At 40.8% G+C, this 19,400-nt stretch overlaps 1 protein-coding gene across 41 annotated transcripts in view; it reads right to left on the reverse strand.

The window, feature by feature from the left end:
- MAP7 (microtubule associated protein 7) overlaps positions 1-13,911 on the reverse strand; it is a 185,921-nt gene extending 172,010 nt beyond the window's left edge. For 18 of the 41 annotated variants that reach the window (XM_035296814.3, XM_078370153.1, XM_035296807.3 and 15 more), the window contains exons 1-2: positions 13,657-13,911; positions 13,119-13,258 (exon numbers count right to left, since the gene is read on the reverse strand). In XM_035296814.3, the coding sequence (XP_035152705.1) occupies positions 13,119-13,251 (133 nt within the window). In that variant the 5' untranslated portion in view covers positions 13,252-13,258; positions 13,657-13,911. Of the gene's footprint in view, positions 1-13,118; positions 13,495-13,656 lie in introns of those variants that run through there. The other 23 variants (XM_078370156.1, XM_035296809.3, XM_035296800.3 and 20 more) reach the window with 3 other exon arrangements.
- Positions 13,912-19,400: the final 5,489 nt, after the last annotated feature.

Genomic DNA, 19,400 nt, shown 5'->3' on the forward strand with positions numbered 1-19,400 from the left:
AAAATGCGAACAATCATCGGAGCTTTAGTGAGTTGTCATTTTTTTGCTGGTGGAGGGTCTTGCTTCCATGTTGATGGTTGCTGACTGATAAAGATGGTGGTCACTGAAGGTTGAGGTGCTGTGGCAATTTCTCTCTTTTTGTTTTTTTTTTTTTGAGAAAGGGTCTCACTCTGTTGCCCAGGTTGCAGTGTAGTGGCACAGGTCACCGCAGTCTTGACCTCTCAGGCTCATGTGATCCTTCTGCCTCAGCCTCTCAAGCTGCTAAGACTACAGGCTTGTGATACCACACCCAGCTAGTTTTCGTTGTTGTTGTTGTTGTTTGGTAGAGGCAGGGTCTCACTATACTGCTCAGGCTGGGTCTCAAACTCCTGGGTTCGAGTGATCCTCCTGCTTCAGTCTCTCAAAGCACTGGGATTATAAGTGTGAGCCACTGCACCCAGCTGCAATTTCTGAAAATAAGATAGCAATGAAATTTGCCAAGTCCGTGAACTCTTCCTTTCATGAAAGATTTATTTCTCTGTTGTATGAGGTGTTGATAGCATTTTAGCCACAGAACTTCTTTCAAAAATGGACTCTATCCTCTCAAACCCTGGTGCTGCTTTATCAACTAAGCTTATGTAATATTCTAAATCCTCTGCTGTCATTTCAACAATGTTCATAGCAACTTCACCACGAATAGATTCCATCTTAAGAAACCACTTACTTTGTTCATTCATAAGAAGAGACTCACCTGTTCAAGTTTTATCATGGAATTGCAGCAATTCAGTCACATCTTCAGGCTCTACTTCTAATTCTAGTTCTCCTGCCATTTCCACCACATCTGCAGTTACTTCCTCTACTGAAGTCTTAAACTCCTCAAAGTCATTGGTGAAGGTTGGAATCAATGCTTCCAAACTCCCGTTAATATTGATATTTTGAGTTTTGTATGGTAGACACACCTGACAGTGACAATGTGACTTGAGTTTACCCTGAGAATGACCCTGCATGGCAGAGGCACCTGAATGTGTATTCAGAAGTCTGAGCTAAGGAATCCAGAAGTGGTCAACCCAGAGATCCATCCCTTGTCTATGAGGAAGACCTGAGCCCCAGATGCATCCTGTGGAACATGGGCCATACAGGGGATCAAGGCTCATTGTTTTGGGTTAAATGAGGTTTGCCAGGTGGGGGTTGCTAGGCGGAGGGTGTTAAGTAAAATGTTATTTACATTGCATTCGTTCTGCAAATGATGGTGGTGGTTTTGCCCACCCTGCCACCACTGGACTCTCTCATCTGTGTCTAAGTCCCCAGTAAAACCTAGGTCTCATTCGCTGACTCTGGGTCTCTTCTTCAGCCTCTTGAACCTGGTGCCATCCCCACTGGAGTTAGCAGGGGTTTGGCACACCAACCTTCTTCCATGGATCACAAACATTATTAATGGCATCTACAATGGTGAATCTTTTCCAGAAGGTTTTCAATTTTCTTTGCCCATCTCCATCAGAGGAATCACTATCTATGGCAGCCATAACTTTATAAAATATATTTCTTAAGTGATAAGACTTGAAAGTCAAAATTATTCTTTGATCCAAGGGCTACAAAAATGGATGTTGTTATGGCAGGCATGAAAACAACATTAACCTCCTTGTGGCTGGGTGCAGTGGTTCATACCAATAATTCCAGCACTTTGGGAGGCCAAGGCAAGTGAATCACTTCAGGTCAGGCGTTCAAGACCAGTCTGTCCAACATGGTGAAACTGTGTCCCACTAAAAATACAAAAAGTTAGCCAAGTGTGGTGGTGCAAACCTGTGATCCCAGCTACTTGGGAGGCTGAGGCAGGAGAATTGCCTGAACCCGGTAGCGGAGGTTGCAGTAAGTTGAGATCACTGCACTCCAGCCTGGTGACAGAGTGAGACTCTAAAAAAAAAAAAAAAAAAGAGACAGAGGAAAAACAACATTAACCTTCTTGTACATCTCCATCAGAGCTGTTGGGTGACCAGGTACATTGTCAATGAGCAGTAATATTTTGAAAGAAAACTTTTTTTCTGAGCAGTAGGTCTCAATAGTGGCCTTAAAATAGTACACCATGCTATAAACAGTCATGCTGTCATCCAGACTTTGTTATTCCACTGAGAGAGTGCACACAGGGTAGATTTAGCATAATTTTTAAGGGCCTTAGCATTTTCAAAATGGCAAATGAACACCGGCTTCAACTTCACATCAATGACTGCATGACTCAGCTGCATTATCCCCTAACAAGAGATTCAACTTGTCCTTCGAAGCCAGGCACTGACTTTGACTCTTTGGCTGCCAACGTCCTAGATGGTGTCTTCTTCCAATAGAAGGCTGTTTTATTTCCATTGAAAATCTGTTGTTTAGTGTAGTCACCTTCATCAATTACCTTGGCAAGACCTTCTGGATAACTTGCTGCAGATCCCCCATCAGCAGCACTTGCTGCTTCCCCTTGTGCTTTTATGTTATGGAGACAGCTTCTTTTTTTAAACCTCATGACCATCTTCTGCTAGTTCCAAACTTTTTTTTCTGCAACTCCCTTACCTCTCAGCCTTCATAAAATTGGAGAGAGTTAGGGACCTTGTTCTGGATTAAGTTTTGGCTTAAGAGCATGTGCGGCTGATTTGATCCTCTATCAAGACCACTCAAACCTTCTCTGTATCAGCATTCAGGCTGTTTCACTTTCTGATCATTTGTGTGTTCACCAGGGTAGCACTTTTTGCTTCCTTTAAGAACTTTTCCTCTGCATTCACATCTTGGCTGTTTGGTGCAAGAGGCCTAGCTCTCAGCCTCTCCAGGCTTTCAACATGCCTTCCCTCACTAGGCTTAATCATTTCTAGCTTTTGATTTAAAGTGAGGGACATGTAATTCTTCACTTGAGCACTTAGATTAGGGGCCATAAGGTTATGAGTTAACTTCATTTCAAAACTGTCATGTCTCAAGAAATAGGAAGGCCTGAGGAGAGGGAGAGAGACAGAAACTGCTGGGTTGGCGGAGCAGTCAGCACACACACAATATTTGTTAAGTTTGCTATCTTATGTGGGCATGGTTTGTAGCATCCCAAAATAATTACAATAGTAACATCAAAGATCACCCATCACAGATCACCATAAGAGATATAATAACAATGAAAAAGTTTGAAATATTGCAAGAATTCCCAATATGCAACACAGAGATGCTGCTGGAAAAATTGTGCCAACAGATTTGCTTGATAGAGGGTTGCCACAAACCTTCAATTTGTTAAAAAAACAAAAAAAGCAGTATCTGTGAAGCACAATAAAAGAAAGTATGTGCATACTAGCATACTACACTCTGTATAGGTGCTGGGGACACAGTGTGAATCTGATAAACACAGTCATTGCTTTCTGGAAGCTTCATCTAGTTGAGGAGACAGATAATAAACGATTCAGCAAACACTTAATACACAATTTGCCTGGAATAAGAAACGGCCCAGAATCTGAGACTAGCTTGATCTGGGGACATCCTTAGGGACATGGCAATTTCTTTCTTTCTTTTTTTTTTTTGTGAGACGGGGTGTCACTCTGCTGCCCAGGCTAGAGTATAATGCTACCATCATGGTTCACTGCAGCCTCAACCTCCTTGGGCTCAGGTGATCCTCTTACCTCAGCCTCCGAAGTAGCTGAGATCACAAGCACACACCACCACACCTGGCTGAGTTTTGTATTTTTTTGTAGAGATGGGATCTCTGTCGCCAGGGCTGTTCTTGAACTCCTGGGCTTAAATCATTCTCCCACCTCAGCCTTCCAAAGCACTGGGATTACAGGCATAAGCCACCAGGCCTAGCCAAGGAAATGACATTTAAACTGAAGGACAAGTAGGGTAGAGTGAAGTGGAGAGAGGAGAAGCAGCCGAAGTACATACCAGGTGGAGGAAAGAGCTCCAAGAGAGACAGTATCTACTCCACCAGGACACAGAGCCACTGGCATATATATGTTCAATTCTAGTAGCAAATAATATTGAATTTGGTGCTTTCTCTACCATAAGTGTTCACAGAACTTACTTCTGAGTGACTAGAGAACAAAACAAGACTACCACAGAGAAACAAGATGTATTGAAATAAAAGACAGCTAATCATACATAGAAGAAGAAGTCTTGGTGCTGAAAATAGGTATGTGAAAATGAGCCTGCATAAAATAAGCCTGAAGACATTTGGCATCCCCAAATGTAAGCATCCATAATCTCAACCACTGGCAGAAACCTGTCCACTAGCCTAAGACATTGCCATCAAGTGATTCACACACACATGCACATAAGCACACAGGCACACCCCACATCAGAAGGAAAAAAAAAAAAACTCTTGCAAATTAAAAAAAAAATCCCTTTGAATTGGCTTTTAAAATGACTGAGGATCATTGCTATTGTTTCCTGATTAAGGTAGATCAGAGTTTTCCATGAGTCCCAAGGAATAACAGGTACACTCCCTTAATCGTATTTAAAATAATAACTGAGATGATCTGACATAATCGCAATTTATTTCCTTCATTTAACACAACAAAATTACAGGGTACTGCATGAGCAATCTACCTGGCAGCTAGGACTTTTGATCCACATGAACAAACACAGAACGAGGATCCAGTCACATATGTCTATGACAGGAAAGTGACTAAATGGCACAAGAAAGGAGGCAGCCTTCCTAGAAATTTTCACTCACAAGCAAGTGAAGAAAGGAAATTAGATTAGGGAAAATACCTCCATAAAAAGAGACTGCTGAAGGTGCAGCACAGACAAGCATGATGGTCTTTCCACCGGGTCATTCTTCCAACAGAACATGTCAATAGAAGTTACCAGAAAATGTGAGACATTTGGTTATATATTACCAGTATTGTAATTGTCATATAATGGGCTCCAATTATTTTCAAGAGAATAAGCCAACTGCTTATGTGTTCTCTCTAATACCATCACCTGTGAGCATGATTTTATTCATTTCATTTCACAGATGAGAATCTGAGGCTTAGAAAGCTTAAATATTAATAATAGTAATGTGCATATTTCCACACATAGCACCTTTTCTATCACTTTTTTCTAAGCACTTTTTTCAGTCTCTCACACCAAATATAGCCTGGATTTCGAATAACTGTGGCAAACTTGGACCTGTGGCCACTCACAACTAGTGAACCTGGTGAAACTTTCCTAGTATCCTGTTTTCCCACTGTGTAAAGTGATATCCCCTGATAGTGTCTGGTTCTGAATTTCTATAGTTCTACATCAGGGCTCAGAGGTGACAACTGGTTTGAAGGAGGTAACTTAAAGTTGCATTTTTACTTAGGTCTTAAGCTACATTATTTGGGAAGTTTTTAAAAGGGGCTAATAGAGATTCCAACTCTCCTCCTGCCCAACTCCAGGACAACTCTTGGTAATGCACTCAACTACTGACACTGAAAGCAATTCTCTTAAGAGTACAGAGGTGGCACCAGCCTCCAGACTGTTGTTCTCAATAATGGTATTAGAATGACAGGTTCTGCTGAATCTTGGTACTTTAATATCTTTTTACTACTTTATTAGGCCTACAACTTTAACTTAGAATAATTCTCGTCCCCAAAACCATATATATTCAAGAAAAAAACTGTTAGCATAATTTTTCTTGGTCTATACTCCTGAACTTCATTTCCACTCCATGCTGGACTTGGGATTGCAGACTCTTTGGAATCTAGAAAGATTCAATGAGAATTTTCTTACTAACAAACCACTGCTGGGCAGATAGCCTAAGAAACAGGACTTGCATTTTACAGTTGGAATAAATGTCAAATGGTGCTCTGATAAATATTTCAAAGTGTCTTATGTCCATCTGTGACACACTTTGGGCCTCTGAATCTGGGTCTGGGGTATAATGGGGTATGACTTATCTTCTGAAATTGGGAAGCAAGAACATAACCTTAACATAACATATGGAAGGTGCAACATAAAGTGGGCGTTTCCTAAACGTCCAGATGACCTGAGAATTAAGATGGAGTCTCTCGATAAAATCACCTTCATTGCTGTTAAGTTTCTTTTTTTGGGGGCGATGGAGTTTCGCTCTTTTTGCTCGGACTGGAGTGCAATGGTATGATCTCGGCTCCCTGTAACCTCTGCCTCCCATGTTCAAACAATTCTCCTGCCTCAGCCTCCTGAGTAGCTGGAATTACAGGCATGTACCACTGCGCCCTGCTAATTTTGTGTTGTTAGTAGAGACAGGGTTTCTCCATTTTGGCCAGGCTGGTCTTGAACTCCCACCTCAGGTGATCCACCTGCCTTGGCCTCCCAAAGCACTGGGATTACAGGCGTGAGCCACCACACCTGGCCAATTGCTGTTAAGCTTCTACTAAGCGAAAAACATGGTCAAGGTGCCTGGAGCCACTTGAAGAATTCCTGTAACAACAAATTAAAGTTGCTCTTGGAGACACACAGATGTTAATGGAAATGGATATTCAATTCAAACTCAGACTATAGTCTTCCAAGAAATAATATCTAAGAGTTATCAGTCGGGAGACTAAGCAAATACTTAATCGTGTTTGGTTCCTGTGATTGGAGGAGTCAGCTCTTTTAGCTCCATCAATTTCAGCTCTGAAAACAGGCACACAAATTTTAAGTCTTTTAGTTTTATATAGCAAGTAAATTACACTTTATGTTGTACCTCACTATACCAAAACTTTGGTTATACACAGGTTAAATCATGTTCCTCTTGTACACAGTGACACATATGGTAATTTCTACTTATGTAACACAGAATGCCTGGGGAACAGCTGTATTCATTTACTCAAACAGTTATAGAGAATCCAATGAGTATAAGACAAACATTAGATGATGTGATCCTTGCCCCATCCCCTATAATTTTTACATATTTTTGGTAAAATTTTACCTTTAAGATCTCTTTAGCAAATAAAAGTTATGCCAATCAATTTGACCTCCAGACTTCCTCCTCATAATAAGGATCTTTGACACTGTGGTTCTAAAACACATTTTTGCCTCCCTAGCTGTTAAATTTTATAGCTGAAACCATTTACCTAGCCCTAAAATGGCACACATAAAGACATTGGAAAAGAAATGGTGCAAGACTTACAGTACAAAAGAAGAAACAAGGACATGTATGAGAATGACTCTATAGAGACATTCACATTTCCTGTTCTAAGACTCCCCTTGGAAAACAAAAAGACTGATGACTTAGAAAAGGACATTACAGTCACTAGATCACCACCTATCCAATAGAAATATAAATGGTAAACATTAGATTATATTTCATTTGGAAACTTTAATGGGCAGAAATTCTACCTGTACAGTGGAAAGGCTAAAAGAAGAGAAGTCACTGCAGGCTCCATAAATATACATTTTAACAAAATGGGGGTGGGGGTACAGTTTCTGAGAACCACTGTGTCTTGATTTCAAGGAAAAGTTGTATTTCTTTACAATTTAATCTATGATTAACTAACAAAAGGGACAGAATATTATTAACCTTGATATTAACAAAGTGGTCAATTAATAGCACCTTCTAACTATATACCTTCGTTTTTCCACCAAAGGAAAATGAATAGCACAACAGAAAACAACAAACCAGGGCTAAGTGCAGTGGCTCACTCATGTAATCACAGCACTTTGGGAGGTCAGAGTGTGGGGATCACTTAAGCCCAGGAGTTGACACCAGCCTAGGCAGCAAAGCAAGATCCCGCCTGTACAAATTAAAAGAAAAAAAAAAAAACCCCAGCCAAATATGGTGGTGTGCACCTTTAGTTGCAAGCTACTTAGAAGGCTGAGGGAGGATCACTTGAGCCCAGGAGTTCAAGGCTGCAATGAGCCATGATCATACCACTGCACTTCAGCCTGGAAGACAGAGCAAGACCTTGCCTCAAAAAAAAAAAAAAAAAAAAGAAGAAGAAGAAAAAGAAAATCTCTCGCATACCATTAGACAAATGCAGTTTGGTAGAGAGCAATATGATTGACATATCAAACACAGAATTGTCTCTTTTAAAGTCGTTACCTTGAAAGGACACTTCTAATGCTATCAACATTTCTTAGAATTTTCATATTATGAAGACCTTCAGAGCCTGTGAAAGTTATTTTCGGTGTTAAGTTTACCTTTGTTTCATAATGTTCCACGTATTCTGGAAGGTACAGGATATAAAGAGGAGTGAGTCCTGGCCCTTACAAAGCTTACAGTGTCAAGAAGGGCATGGAAGTGTTCATGGATGATTTCATTATGCTGAAGTAACGTCAGGACTGAAGTAAGCACAGGAGCACAGTGAGGGCTGCCCTTTGTGCCAGGAATGAGGAGGCTGAGAGCAAGAGAGGAGGTTTTCTGGAGATGGTACCCAAGGTGAGTCTGGAGAAGATGCCATGTGATCTGATTCTACAGAGTAAGTCAGAGTTACCCAAATGAGGAAGAAAGGTGAGGAAAACGGAGAGTTGAGCATGAGTAGGACACAGAGGCATGCAAGAGCATGACCAAGCAGGCAAATGCAAGTATTTTGGTGCTGCTGGAGCACAAAGTGCAAAGAGTGGCAGGAAAGAGGATGGAGAGGGAAAAAGGGACCAGCTGGTAGGTAGTCTAGGTGGCATGCTAAGGGGCTTGGCCTATTCCTTTGGTCAGGGGTCACAAAAGCAATGACTACAGTAATGTAGATAACTGAGGCAGGCCATGTAATACATATGTTGGAAGAGGGGCACTGGAGCATGCATGACCCATCTATGGCATATGACAACTGCTACTTAGCTCCAGCTGATGACTACTGTGAAGAAAGAGGACAAGGGTGGCTGTGTCTTCCAGTTTTTCAAGGGAAGCTGAAATCCAGATTATGAAAAAATCAGTTTTTAAATGTTGGCTTGTAAACACCTGCAGTGGACAAATAAACATAGCTATAGACTAAATATGGCTCCAAGACTCCTAGTCAAGACCTCTGTTTCAGTAGAAGCAATACCCCTGGGAAGTTTATTTCCAATAGGCAGATATGCCCATTGGAAAGATGTCATAGTGGCATGCTATGGATGATGGGTTGGAAAGAGGAAAGGCTGCAAGCAGGAAGACGATGATCCACCTAGAGAGTGATGAGTCTTATCATCTTTTGATGATAATTTTGATAAAAGCAAGTAAAAGTCATTTAGAGTCAAGTGTCATGAGTAAATTTAGTATTCGAGCTGGATACCAATCAGATTTTATATAAAACAAGACAGGAGTATAAAGTCAATGAGATGATTGCTTTAGGCAGTTCACAGAATGGGTCAGGAGGCTATAATAAAACAGAAGTTGTAAAATGTATTGTGTAATAGTCATGAAGCCTCTAGAAGTGTCTATCTGCGTGAAAACACTGTGTGGATGCCTAGCTTCTGTAACAACATTCAAAAGATGCTTTGCCCATTATTCTACGTTCCTGCCTTTAAGGTCTGTGTGAGCTTCCAACCTCAGCCAGACATTTGGGATGGGATAGGAATCTATATCCCTTAAACTCTCTGTTTTATATTAAAATCTTCAGGTTAATGGCTTCACAGTTGGCATAGATTTAACATTTCCACCACTCTCATCCTCTCCCTTTCCTGATTTCAATTTATACTCTTGCATTATTTGTACGTATTTTTCTTCCTCCACTGTGAGCAGAAACCATGTCAATTATCTTTGCATTGCTTCCACAAAACCCCAGCAGAGTAATCTGCCACAGAGTGAGCATTTAACAAATGCTTGTTTAGGAAGAAAATGCTTTATTACTTAATAATCACTGCGCTCAGCAAAATTCACCATGAGGCAGGTTTGCCTTGAAACCCGTCCAAGGGCACTTCATTACTGCAGCACCTAAACAGTCTCTCCGAAGCCAGTCCTGAAGTCAGCATTACAAAGAGGCTTGAGGTTCTGAGATGTAAGAGCACCAGCATAAGCCCAGCTCGTTCCAAGTTACTATTTAATTACTATGGTAATAATAGTAAGGTATGTAAAACATTGCACTCCTATTAATTACATGGAAAAGTAATCAGTCCTTTAGGAATTATCTAGTCTACCATCTAAACAAACCATTGTTACCCCACCAGATAACTATGAAGCCACCATAGAAGCCCAGATGGTAATCTCCACGTTAACTCTTACTGAGTTCATTGATGTTTACCCAACAGTATGGTACCTGAAAAGACAGTACTCATCAGTAGCCAGGATAATCCTGTACAGAAACATTCAACTCATAAAATTTAGATGGTAAAATTCTTTATTACTGGTAGAAAAAAGATACTAAGCATGAAAACCAGGTTTGGATACCAGGTTTGAGTATGGTTGGCAGATTAGGCCATGGGTGGGGGGGGAAGTTAAGTTTCTGACTGTGTGTTTTCATAGTCACACACAAAAGATAACCTGTATGTCATCTTGCTATGATGCTTTGGAAATAATAATTTAGAAAATAAGAGATGCCAGGCACATCTGTAATCCCTCATGCCTGTAATCCCAGCCCTTTGGGATGCCAAGGTTGGAGGATCAGTTGAAGCCAGGAGTTCAAGACCACCTGGGTAACACAGCAAGATCCCATCTCTACAAAAAACTTTTTAAAAAATTAGTTTGGTGTGGTAGCATGTGCCTGTAATTCCAGCTATTAAGGAGGTTGAGGCAGAAGGATCACTTTAGCCCAGGCATTGGAGGCTGCAGTGAGCTATGATCACGCCATTGCACTCCAGCTTGGGCAACAGGGGAAGACCCCGTCCCTAAAAAAAAAAAAAAAAAAAAAAAAAAGGAGGAAAAAAATAAAGAATCCATTAAAAGGTATAACAGAATATGCAGGCAACTAGTGACTAGTAATATTAATATTCAGAACAGTGCAATAACATTTAAGTGGAAAAGAAAAAATGAAAAAAATCCAGGTTTCTGTGTTCTCATGCAGTAAAGTGGCTGTTTGATTCTCGATGTTCTTAATAACCACATTCATTTCAGGACCCAACCATATCCGACACCAGGAAGAGGTAAGGACGAACAAACCAGAGAAGACACAAATTCAGAACATAACAGCTCTACAGACTAGAACTGTGTTGTCCAATAAAGGAGTCACATGTGGCTATTTAACTAAAATCTCATTTTTCAGTTGCACTAGCTATATTTGAAGTTCTGCAGCTGTGGCTAATGGCTATTTTATTGGACAATACAGATACGGAACATTTCCATCATTTTTCCATGGAACAAAGCTGGACTACAAAGGGAATATTCCTATTGTTAAGATAGACCCAATGAAAATTTCAGTCAAAGCCAATAGTTTTATTCATCCAGCATAATTAGAGATACCCAGGGTTATCTGCTTACTTCACTGAATGTGACAATTGGTGATCCACAGAAAGTTTGAACACCCTTATCAGCACAGGATTTTTTTCTCCCAGTCCTTCTCCAATAGCAACCCTTACCCTCCCCACCACTGTGGGCAGGGATAGAAAGAAAAATGGTTGGGGGTCAGAAACTCCCTCATTAAGTCTCTCTTACCCAAGAAGCTGCATTAATTGTCAAAAATAAGTCAATTTTTTAGAAGCATTTTCTTTCCTCCCCTTTCTCTTTCTTTTTAAAAAATACTAAAAGGCAACTGAACAAACACAACAGGAGACAGGAAGAGGAATTCCAGAAAATTATTAAGAACAAAATGGATGGCTATCCTAAGTTACTGTTCAAAACACCCAAGGAAAAGTACCACAAATCGAGAATGTTTCTAAAAATACCCTATGGGAACAATTCAACAAATCCACATTAATTTTAAAAGTTACCAACTGTTCAGAGCAAAATGATTTGCTGCTAAAAATTTCAAGTACTGAGTTTTCATTGAGAGCAACATACTCCGGTTCAACAATCGAATTCACAGGCAAAGAAAAGAATCACACTAAGTCACCTTCCAGTCATAGCATCATTTGATTTCTGAGGTTATTTGGTTCTCAGACAGAAGCCAGGTCTGATGGTAAATAAAAATAAACTATAGTAGTAAGATTCTACTTATTAGGACTTCCCTGTGTATAATTTCGTAAAAATATGCTTTTGGATTTAACGTAGACAATTTCAATTTTATTTCAGAAAAGCAAAGTAAGATTCATTCAAGAACCAGGAAAAAGAAAACCAGGAGTCCTCAGACACTGGATTCTATTTAAACACTCTTCACTCTATCATTGCTTAAATATTTGCTTTCTACTTTGTCATGCTACCTCTCTGCACCACAGAAGAAAATTCAATATCTCAGTGACAGAATAATTTGAGTGCAAGCTAAAATTTAATCAGCACATAAAAGCAAGAAAACTCAAAACGCATCTGTTTAAGAACAGCTTCTATATTTGGGGTAAGGGGTAGCAAGACTTAGGATGCTGGAAAACATAAAATGCAAGCTGTAAAGCCCCCTTTTCAAAAATGCCTGATGTTGCCATCTCTGGCTGATAATTACAGCCCTGGGAGGGCAGCTATGAGACAATGCTGACAATGATGCAGTACACAGGCCCTCAAGAAGCTGGCAAGCTGCTGCACCTTTCATCGCCATGAAAGAACAACACAAGGGTCAGACTTCCCTTTTCTGTACCCTGTGCGTTTCAACTGCCATACACACATTCAGTGACAAAGTTATCATCAGAAGTTATACAACCTCATGATCTCCTCCCTGCTCCCTAGCTTCACCCTCTACATTCGCCCTCAATGTTCACTGTGCTCCTCTTCACTCTTGGCATTTTAGTAGAGAAAGGGAAGTGACATTTTGATCCTCTGCCTAGGAAAGGTTGTATTCTTGGGTCACTTTAACTCATCCCTTTAAAGCAGAAACTCACTTAATTAAAGTAAGCAAAAATTATCTGAGCCACCTAAGGTAGGTGGGTAGATGTTCATTTAAACCTTGGTAACACAGTATTTCCTCCTCTTGATGAGGATAGAGTGACTGGTCACTGTTTAAGTGAGCACAAGAAAATTAAAGATCTCTAGGCCAAGAAAGTAGCTTAAGTCAAAAAAGGCAACTGATCTGAAATATACCAAATCTACAAAAACTGTTTCCCATTTCATGCATACACAGCCCTACAGAGGGTGTAAACAATACCAGCAAACTGTGCTAGGAGGTCACAAGCACTCCCTGGAGCATGCATGACGAGCACAGTTTATAAAACGTGCAATAGGCAGTGTGGGGAACAAGGGCTGAATCTGGCTCCAACCAAAGGGTGGAGCTAATGCATACCTTTTGGTCTTCTGGAATTTCCATTCTTTTGCTGTTCATCTTCCTCATTAATGGTGAATAAACCAAGGGGAATTGGCCTTGAATTGGTCTTCTTCAGTCTCTCTGGTCGGAGAGCTGTAGCTGATCCAGGCATACCGCTGCTACTTTTTTTTTTTAATTATTATTATATTAAAAATATACGCTTATGTAATTGCAGCTCCCAGGAAGCTGCTAGTTCCTAAGCTGCCTGTTCATTTGAGCACTTGTAATAGATCCCCTATGGGTAAACAGTTTGCAAACAGCTGACAGATACCACCAGCCTCTTGGCAACTGAGGCCCTGCAGTTCCCCTCACCTAGCAGCAGCTCTCCCACCTCCCCTACCAGCCCCCTCCCACTGACTCCCCGACAGGCACATGCGCTGGTGATTGCTTGAGTGCGTGCATGCACACGCGCGCGCGCGCACACACACACACACACACACACACACACACTGCTTCCAGAAAAGCCCAAGCCCTACTAAAGACACTCAGGGTCAGATGCCTCCCACCACTGCCTAACCTGTTCAATCAGATCCCAGCTTCTCCTTCCTGTTGCAGCACCTTTTTTCAATCTTCTTCCTGCTACCGCACAGTAAAATATTCAGCCCACAGCAGAGAGGGGAAAATATGATACGCTGCCGCTGCCGTTAACAGTTGCCCTGACAACCCTGACATATCCTAATCAAGGAGGGCCAGGAGTGGCTCCATCTCCCCAGCTGAGAGGCGGCAGCTTGCAGGATGCTGGGTTCTGGGAACTCACCAGCAGAGGGTTACTGCATGAGGATGCTGGGCAGCTCCCTCTACCTCTCAGCGGCAGAGCAGCAGGATGGGAGGAGAAAGAGTTTTGCTTGCAAAAGCAGCAGTAGACTCCTCAGTATGGAGAGATGGGCCTGAGGAAGAAAGGCTTTTTCTTCTTTTCTGGGCCAGGTTGTCTATCATAACAATGTTTGCAAGCCCCTGGATGAATGCATGGCTGGTACCCTCAGAGCAGCTCACTTTACTTTCTTGACATTCTTACCATCCCAGAGCATGTATAAAAACAGGGTTGGCAACACCAGTCACGAGGGCCACCAGTGTCATGTCCTTGAAACCCTCTGGTGAAGACAGGCAAGGGGAGAACTATACCAACTCCCACCACAGACATCACAATGTGGAGTGTGTCCTCTGCAAGTCAAGTTTAAAGGGCAGAACCTATGCTCAGAAATTCTCCAAAGGAGAAAAACCTGCCTCTATTACACCCAGCACACCCCGCCACCCCCAGTCCCCATCGCTCTGGGCAGTCACGACCAGCAGTGCTGAGCAATGCTCAACACTTGACCCAATTTTAGTTCTTTTTTGGATCTTTTCTCCAAAGCACAGAATCATGTGACTATTGTTCTCTCCTGAAATAAGCTAAGACTTTCCACTTCTAGACTGCTTAAAATGTATGCTGTATGCAAAAAAAAAAAAAAAAATTACAGTAAATGACAGTAAAACATTATCAACCGCCAAATTAAGAAAAATGTTGCTTTTGCGTTTTAATAAAAATCAAGTCTGCTTAGCAAGTCAAAAGCAACTCCCACTCCCGAACAACTCCCTTACTTTTTCTCAATACTTAACCCTCCTTATCCAAGAGAGGACCCAAGGGAGTTTAAGGCAAGTAAAATATCCTCTCTAAATCTCTTGCATGGAAGAGTAACTTTGGACAATTCACTTAACTCTCTTGGTGCCTCAGTCTTCTCTGTAAAATTGGGATGATGACTATCATTTACATTATGGGATTATAGTGAGGATTAAATGAGTGTGGTGCTAGCAACCTGAAGTATGTAATACCAACTATTATTATACTTTACAATAGTTTGATGTAACTAGTCTATTTTTTGCTTTGTAATTATTTTCAAGGTGTTTCCAGTTCAAGTATCATCTCCATCAGGAAGTACTTCTTTGTATTTACTCTTATTGTCCAGCCTGGTGCTGGGGGATGTACTAAATGGTGAGCAAACACATGCTGAAAAAATAAATGAGTCTTCAGAACTCTTTTCCTCCACAGGCTGGTGGATTTAATTAAGTTCACATGTATTTAGATCTCTGGCTTGAAGAAACGCAGGAAACTTCAGTTTCAGAGTTTATTTTAAATTGTGTCAATCTGTGCGATGGGTCTTCGGAATAAAATAGAATGGAGCCTTAGAGCTGAATGGGCTTGAGAAAGCAAGTGAGTCAGCATCATTTTACACGCCAGAAAGCCAAAGCTCACGATGTGAAATTCCTTGCCTAAGTCAAATGTTAGTTGGCACCAAGTCTACAGTTAAAATTTAGACCATCTTCTTCCTAGTCCAGTGCTTCTCCTGATGACAGATGTTTGACCCAGATGTTTCAGAATCCTAGACCTCTCTCCAACTTTTGTGGAGATGAAAGGAAAGGGAGGAGGTGTACCTCCAATATTCAAGATCTTATTATTTAAGAAATAAAAAAAAATGGATGCAAATTATAAATGTAACATACTTCCATAATTTTCTACATTTGTAAACTTTTATTCTTGAATGAGACATAATTTTGTTATTTCCTATTATTTTTCTTTAATCAGATGATCAATAAACATAGGTGTAATATATGTCACTATCATACCATTTGGGAAATGAAAATATTTTCGAATCCACATTAGCTTGTTTCCTCTACTTTAAGAAAATCAGGTCAATAATTGCAATAGCAAAAGCAAAATAATAACAAAAAACCCCACATATAAAATAAGCGTAGTTGAAACTGCCTTTTGGTAAAGAAAATGAATATCTATGTCTTAAGCAAATGACTAATTTCATTTAGAAATGTTTGTCACCCAAACAAAGCTTACAGCTTCCAAATAAAGCTAGCTGCCGCTCTGATAACTAACAGATCATCTCCACTGAGGCAAGATGCTATCATCCTGCTGTCTTGTAAATCCTGACTCCAACATCAACTAGCTGTGTCACTGCCACAGAAAAGCAAACAGCAACAAGATCAAATAATAATAATAAAGGATGTTTTCCACCCCTTATAAAGGACACACTTTTCACTTGAGACATAAATTCATTTGAGATTAGTTTCTTAAATGTTCAAACCCAATCTTTAATGGATGCAGGGGTTAGCTCTTGGGCAATTCCAGGAATACTGTGGCTCGATCCCTATAGGGATGTAGGTACCATCTTCTCCCAATTCCCTTTTACATTTTGATCCAAAACAAAGGCAAATATGGAAAGGGGAATGGTAAAACCTGAAATTTAAATATTCCCCAAGGGAGTTTTGGTCTCGTTGTCCAGACTGGAGTGCAGTGGTGTGACTTAACTCACTGTAACCTCCACCTCCAGGGTTCAAGCAATTCTCCGCCTCAGCCTCCTGAGAAGCTGGGATTATAGGCATCTGGCCACCATACCCGGCTAATTTTTTTTGTATTTTTAGTAGAGACAGGGTTTCACCATGTTGGCTAGGCTGGTCTCAGACTCCTGACTTCAGGTGATCCACCTACTTTGGCCTCCTGAACTCTTCTCCAGCAATAAGGAGCATTTTCAGTTAGATGTGGCACAACTATCCTTGCATGTAACATGCAGATATAGAGGCTTAAATCAGTCCCAATGGGAAATGGGCATGCAGCCCTCCAATAGACAGTAAGGTTTTGCAATTACTTTGTTTAAATTGTTGAAACGATAAATGTTGTATTAATAGAGACTTTGTACAAATTTGAGAGAAATGATGCACTGCCAAGTGCAAAAGAATAGTTTTTACCACTAGATTGGCTTTATATTGTATAAAAATATTCTGTGGGTGTAATTTTAAAATGCATTCACTTTTATGGATAAAAACATTACCACTCAGCTACTATGACTAAAAGAGTACAATAGGCCCCTGAGCAACTGCTGTCCTCACCTGCTTAGTCCACAATAAATTTACGTCTTTGTCCTCCTACCCTGGCTGGTTGGCATCTCTGGCCTAGGTCCAAGCTGTGAGCTGGATGAATATGAAGCAGAGTCAAACTTGCTGATCTTTGGGGAAGTAAGCTCATGACTTGGGCTTGGCTGTCACAATGTTATATAAAACACTAACATGTAGTCACATGCATACACATATGCACATACAGAGTCAGCTTTCTGTTCACATTTATGCTTCCTAGGCTTATGTGACCATAAAGTTGGAAAACAGCACACTCCATTAATGAATCCAAGAAATCTGCTTAACTAGTAAGAAACATACCTACAATTTCCCTTTCTAAAAGCCCAGTGAGCTTTAAAAAACATTAATGAAAGAAAAAAGACCCTAATTTGTACTATTCAAGGGCTGTAGCTGAAAACAGAAATTATTACTGCTGGATTGAATGGCCTGCCACCAGTAAATTACAAATTCCATGTACGTATAAGTTTTTACTTCTCATCAGCTCCAGAAGTGCCAAAATTATTTTCCATGTTTCTGCATTCAAGGTGATGGTTAATTCTTCAAAACTACCAGACTTCAGTAATCTTTTAAGTATTTAATGCATCTCCCCAAGATTAACTGCCGTTTACTTATAGCAGGCATTTTAACAATATTTTTATGCAACTTAAAAACCTTGCATGGTTTTGAAAATGACAAAGTCAGCACAGGTTGACATGGAATCAAACAACCACTAAGGAAAAAGGGTCCCAGCTGGTTCTTTGCCACGCTATTCTTGAAGTTAAAAGGTGACCTCGGAGTTTTCCTGGAATTATGCCACTTACTGATGGTTCTTGTGGTGATAAAGGCACAACATTCTTCCATCTTTCAGCATCATGCATAGTGTCCAACAGCCTAGAAAAAGAAATACTGCACAACAAAATATCAACCCTTTGAAAAGAAAAGGCAGGTTTGCTTTGATCTTCTTTATTTGACTACTTTTTGTTAACAGGCATGTAAGAAAAACAGTAAATACTGCCCTAGTAGTTGGTGATGCCATCAGCCAGGAAGTACCGGGTCCCTGCAGTGCCTTTTATAACATTCTATAAATCTTCACTGCAAAACACTTCATGGTGCCTACAGAGTCCATTTTCCCACGTCTGCACTATCATAAACAAATTTCAAACTCTGGGGGTTCATTTATACAAATGTAAGGTGTGGACACTAAGCTTTCTGGAAAACCCTTTCCCAAATGTTAGGTGTCACTAGGTAAGTTGCAAATATTATGAAATGCCACATTAACCTTAACCCAGGAGCACATATTAGAACGCCTCTGAGCTCGCTTGTTCATTACTCTCATTGACAATACTTTATTAATGTGCACTACATGAACTTCTGAATTACCTGACAAAAGTTAAAATGTGCAAAGACTGCCCTCTCCTCTAATTAGGTTAAAAATCCAATTCATAGATTCCAAATGAGGCAAAGAAATCAGCCCCTGGGTTCAACAGAAGATTCACACAGATGCCTGGACTGTGTTTCTGTAAGTTACTTAATTCAGTGAGGGTCTGTGTGCAGTTTAATTTAGTGTTGTTGAGTCACACCATTTGAAAGATAAAAAAAAGAAACTGTGGTTCCTTGACTTGCTTTACTTCAGGAGTGGTAAAATCATGTCAAGGATGACAGATGGGGTGCTTTGGGGCATGCCCTCAGAGAGGATACAGAGCCAAAGGCATCATGTTCTTCCACCAAACAGAGGCAATGGGGAGCCACTGAAGGTTACTGACAGCTAAATGTGTGATCCAGACAGGCCAGGATGAACTTGCAGTGAGAAAGAGAGAGACAGGACAGAGACTAGTTATGTAACCATAACTAGTGGTTATGTCCAAGTGGAAAAAAGGGATCAAGTGGTAGCCATAGGGATAGCTGGGAAAAACAGGAATATGAGAATCAATCATGCTTGTGGTTTTTGTTTTGAGACGGAGTTTCACTCTTGTTGCCCAGGCTAGAGTGCAATGGCTAGAACTAGGCTCACTGCAAGCTCTGCCTTCCAGATTCAAGCAATTTTCCTGCCTCAGCCTCCCCAGTAGCTGGGATTACAGGCATGTACCACCATGCTGGGCTAATTTTGTATTTTTAGTAGAGATGGGGTTTCTTCATATTGTTCAGGCTGGTCTGGAACTCCTGACCTCAGGTGATCCACCCACCTCGGCCTCCCAAAGTGCTGGGATTACAGGCATGAGCCACAGCTTCTGGCTATGTTTGTGTTTTTAACAGACACTCCTCTGGCAGTGTGAATAACTTATCCATAGCCTTGAACATGAATACCAAGTTCCTGCAGTAGTCCAGACTAAAGAAAGAGAAGTGGGCTGGCCGGGCGTGTGCCTGTAATCCCAGCTACTCGGGAGG

The sequence above is a fragment of the Callithrix jacchus genome, chromosome 4 (assembly GCF_049354715.1).
Source record: "Callithrix jacchus isolate 240 chromosome 4, calJac240_pri, whole genome shotgun sequence".
Classification (NCBI taxonomy): domain Eukaryota; kingdom Metazoa; phylum Chordata; class Mammalia; order Primates; family Cebidae; genus Callithrix; species Callithrix jacchus.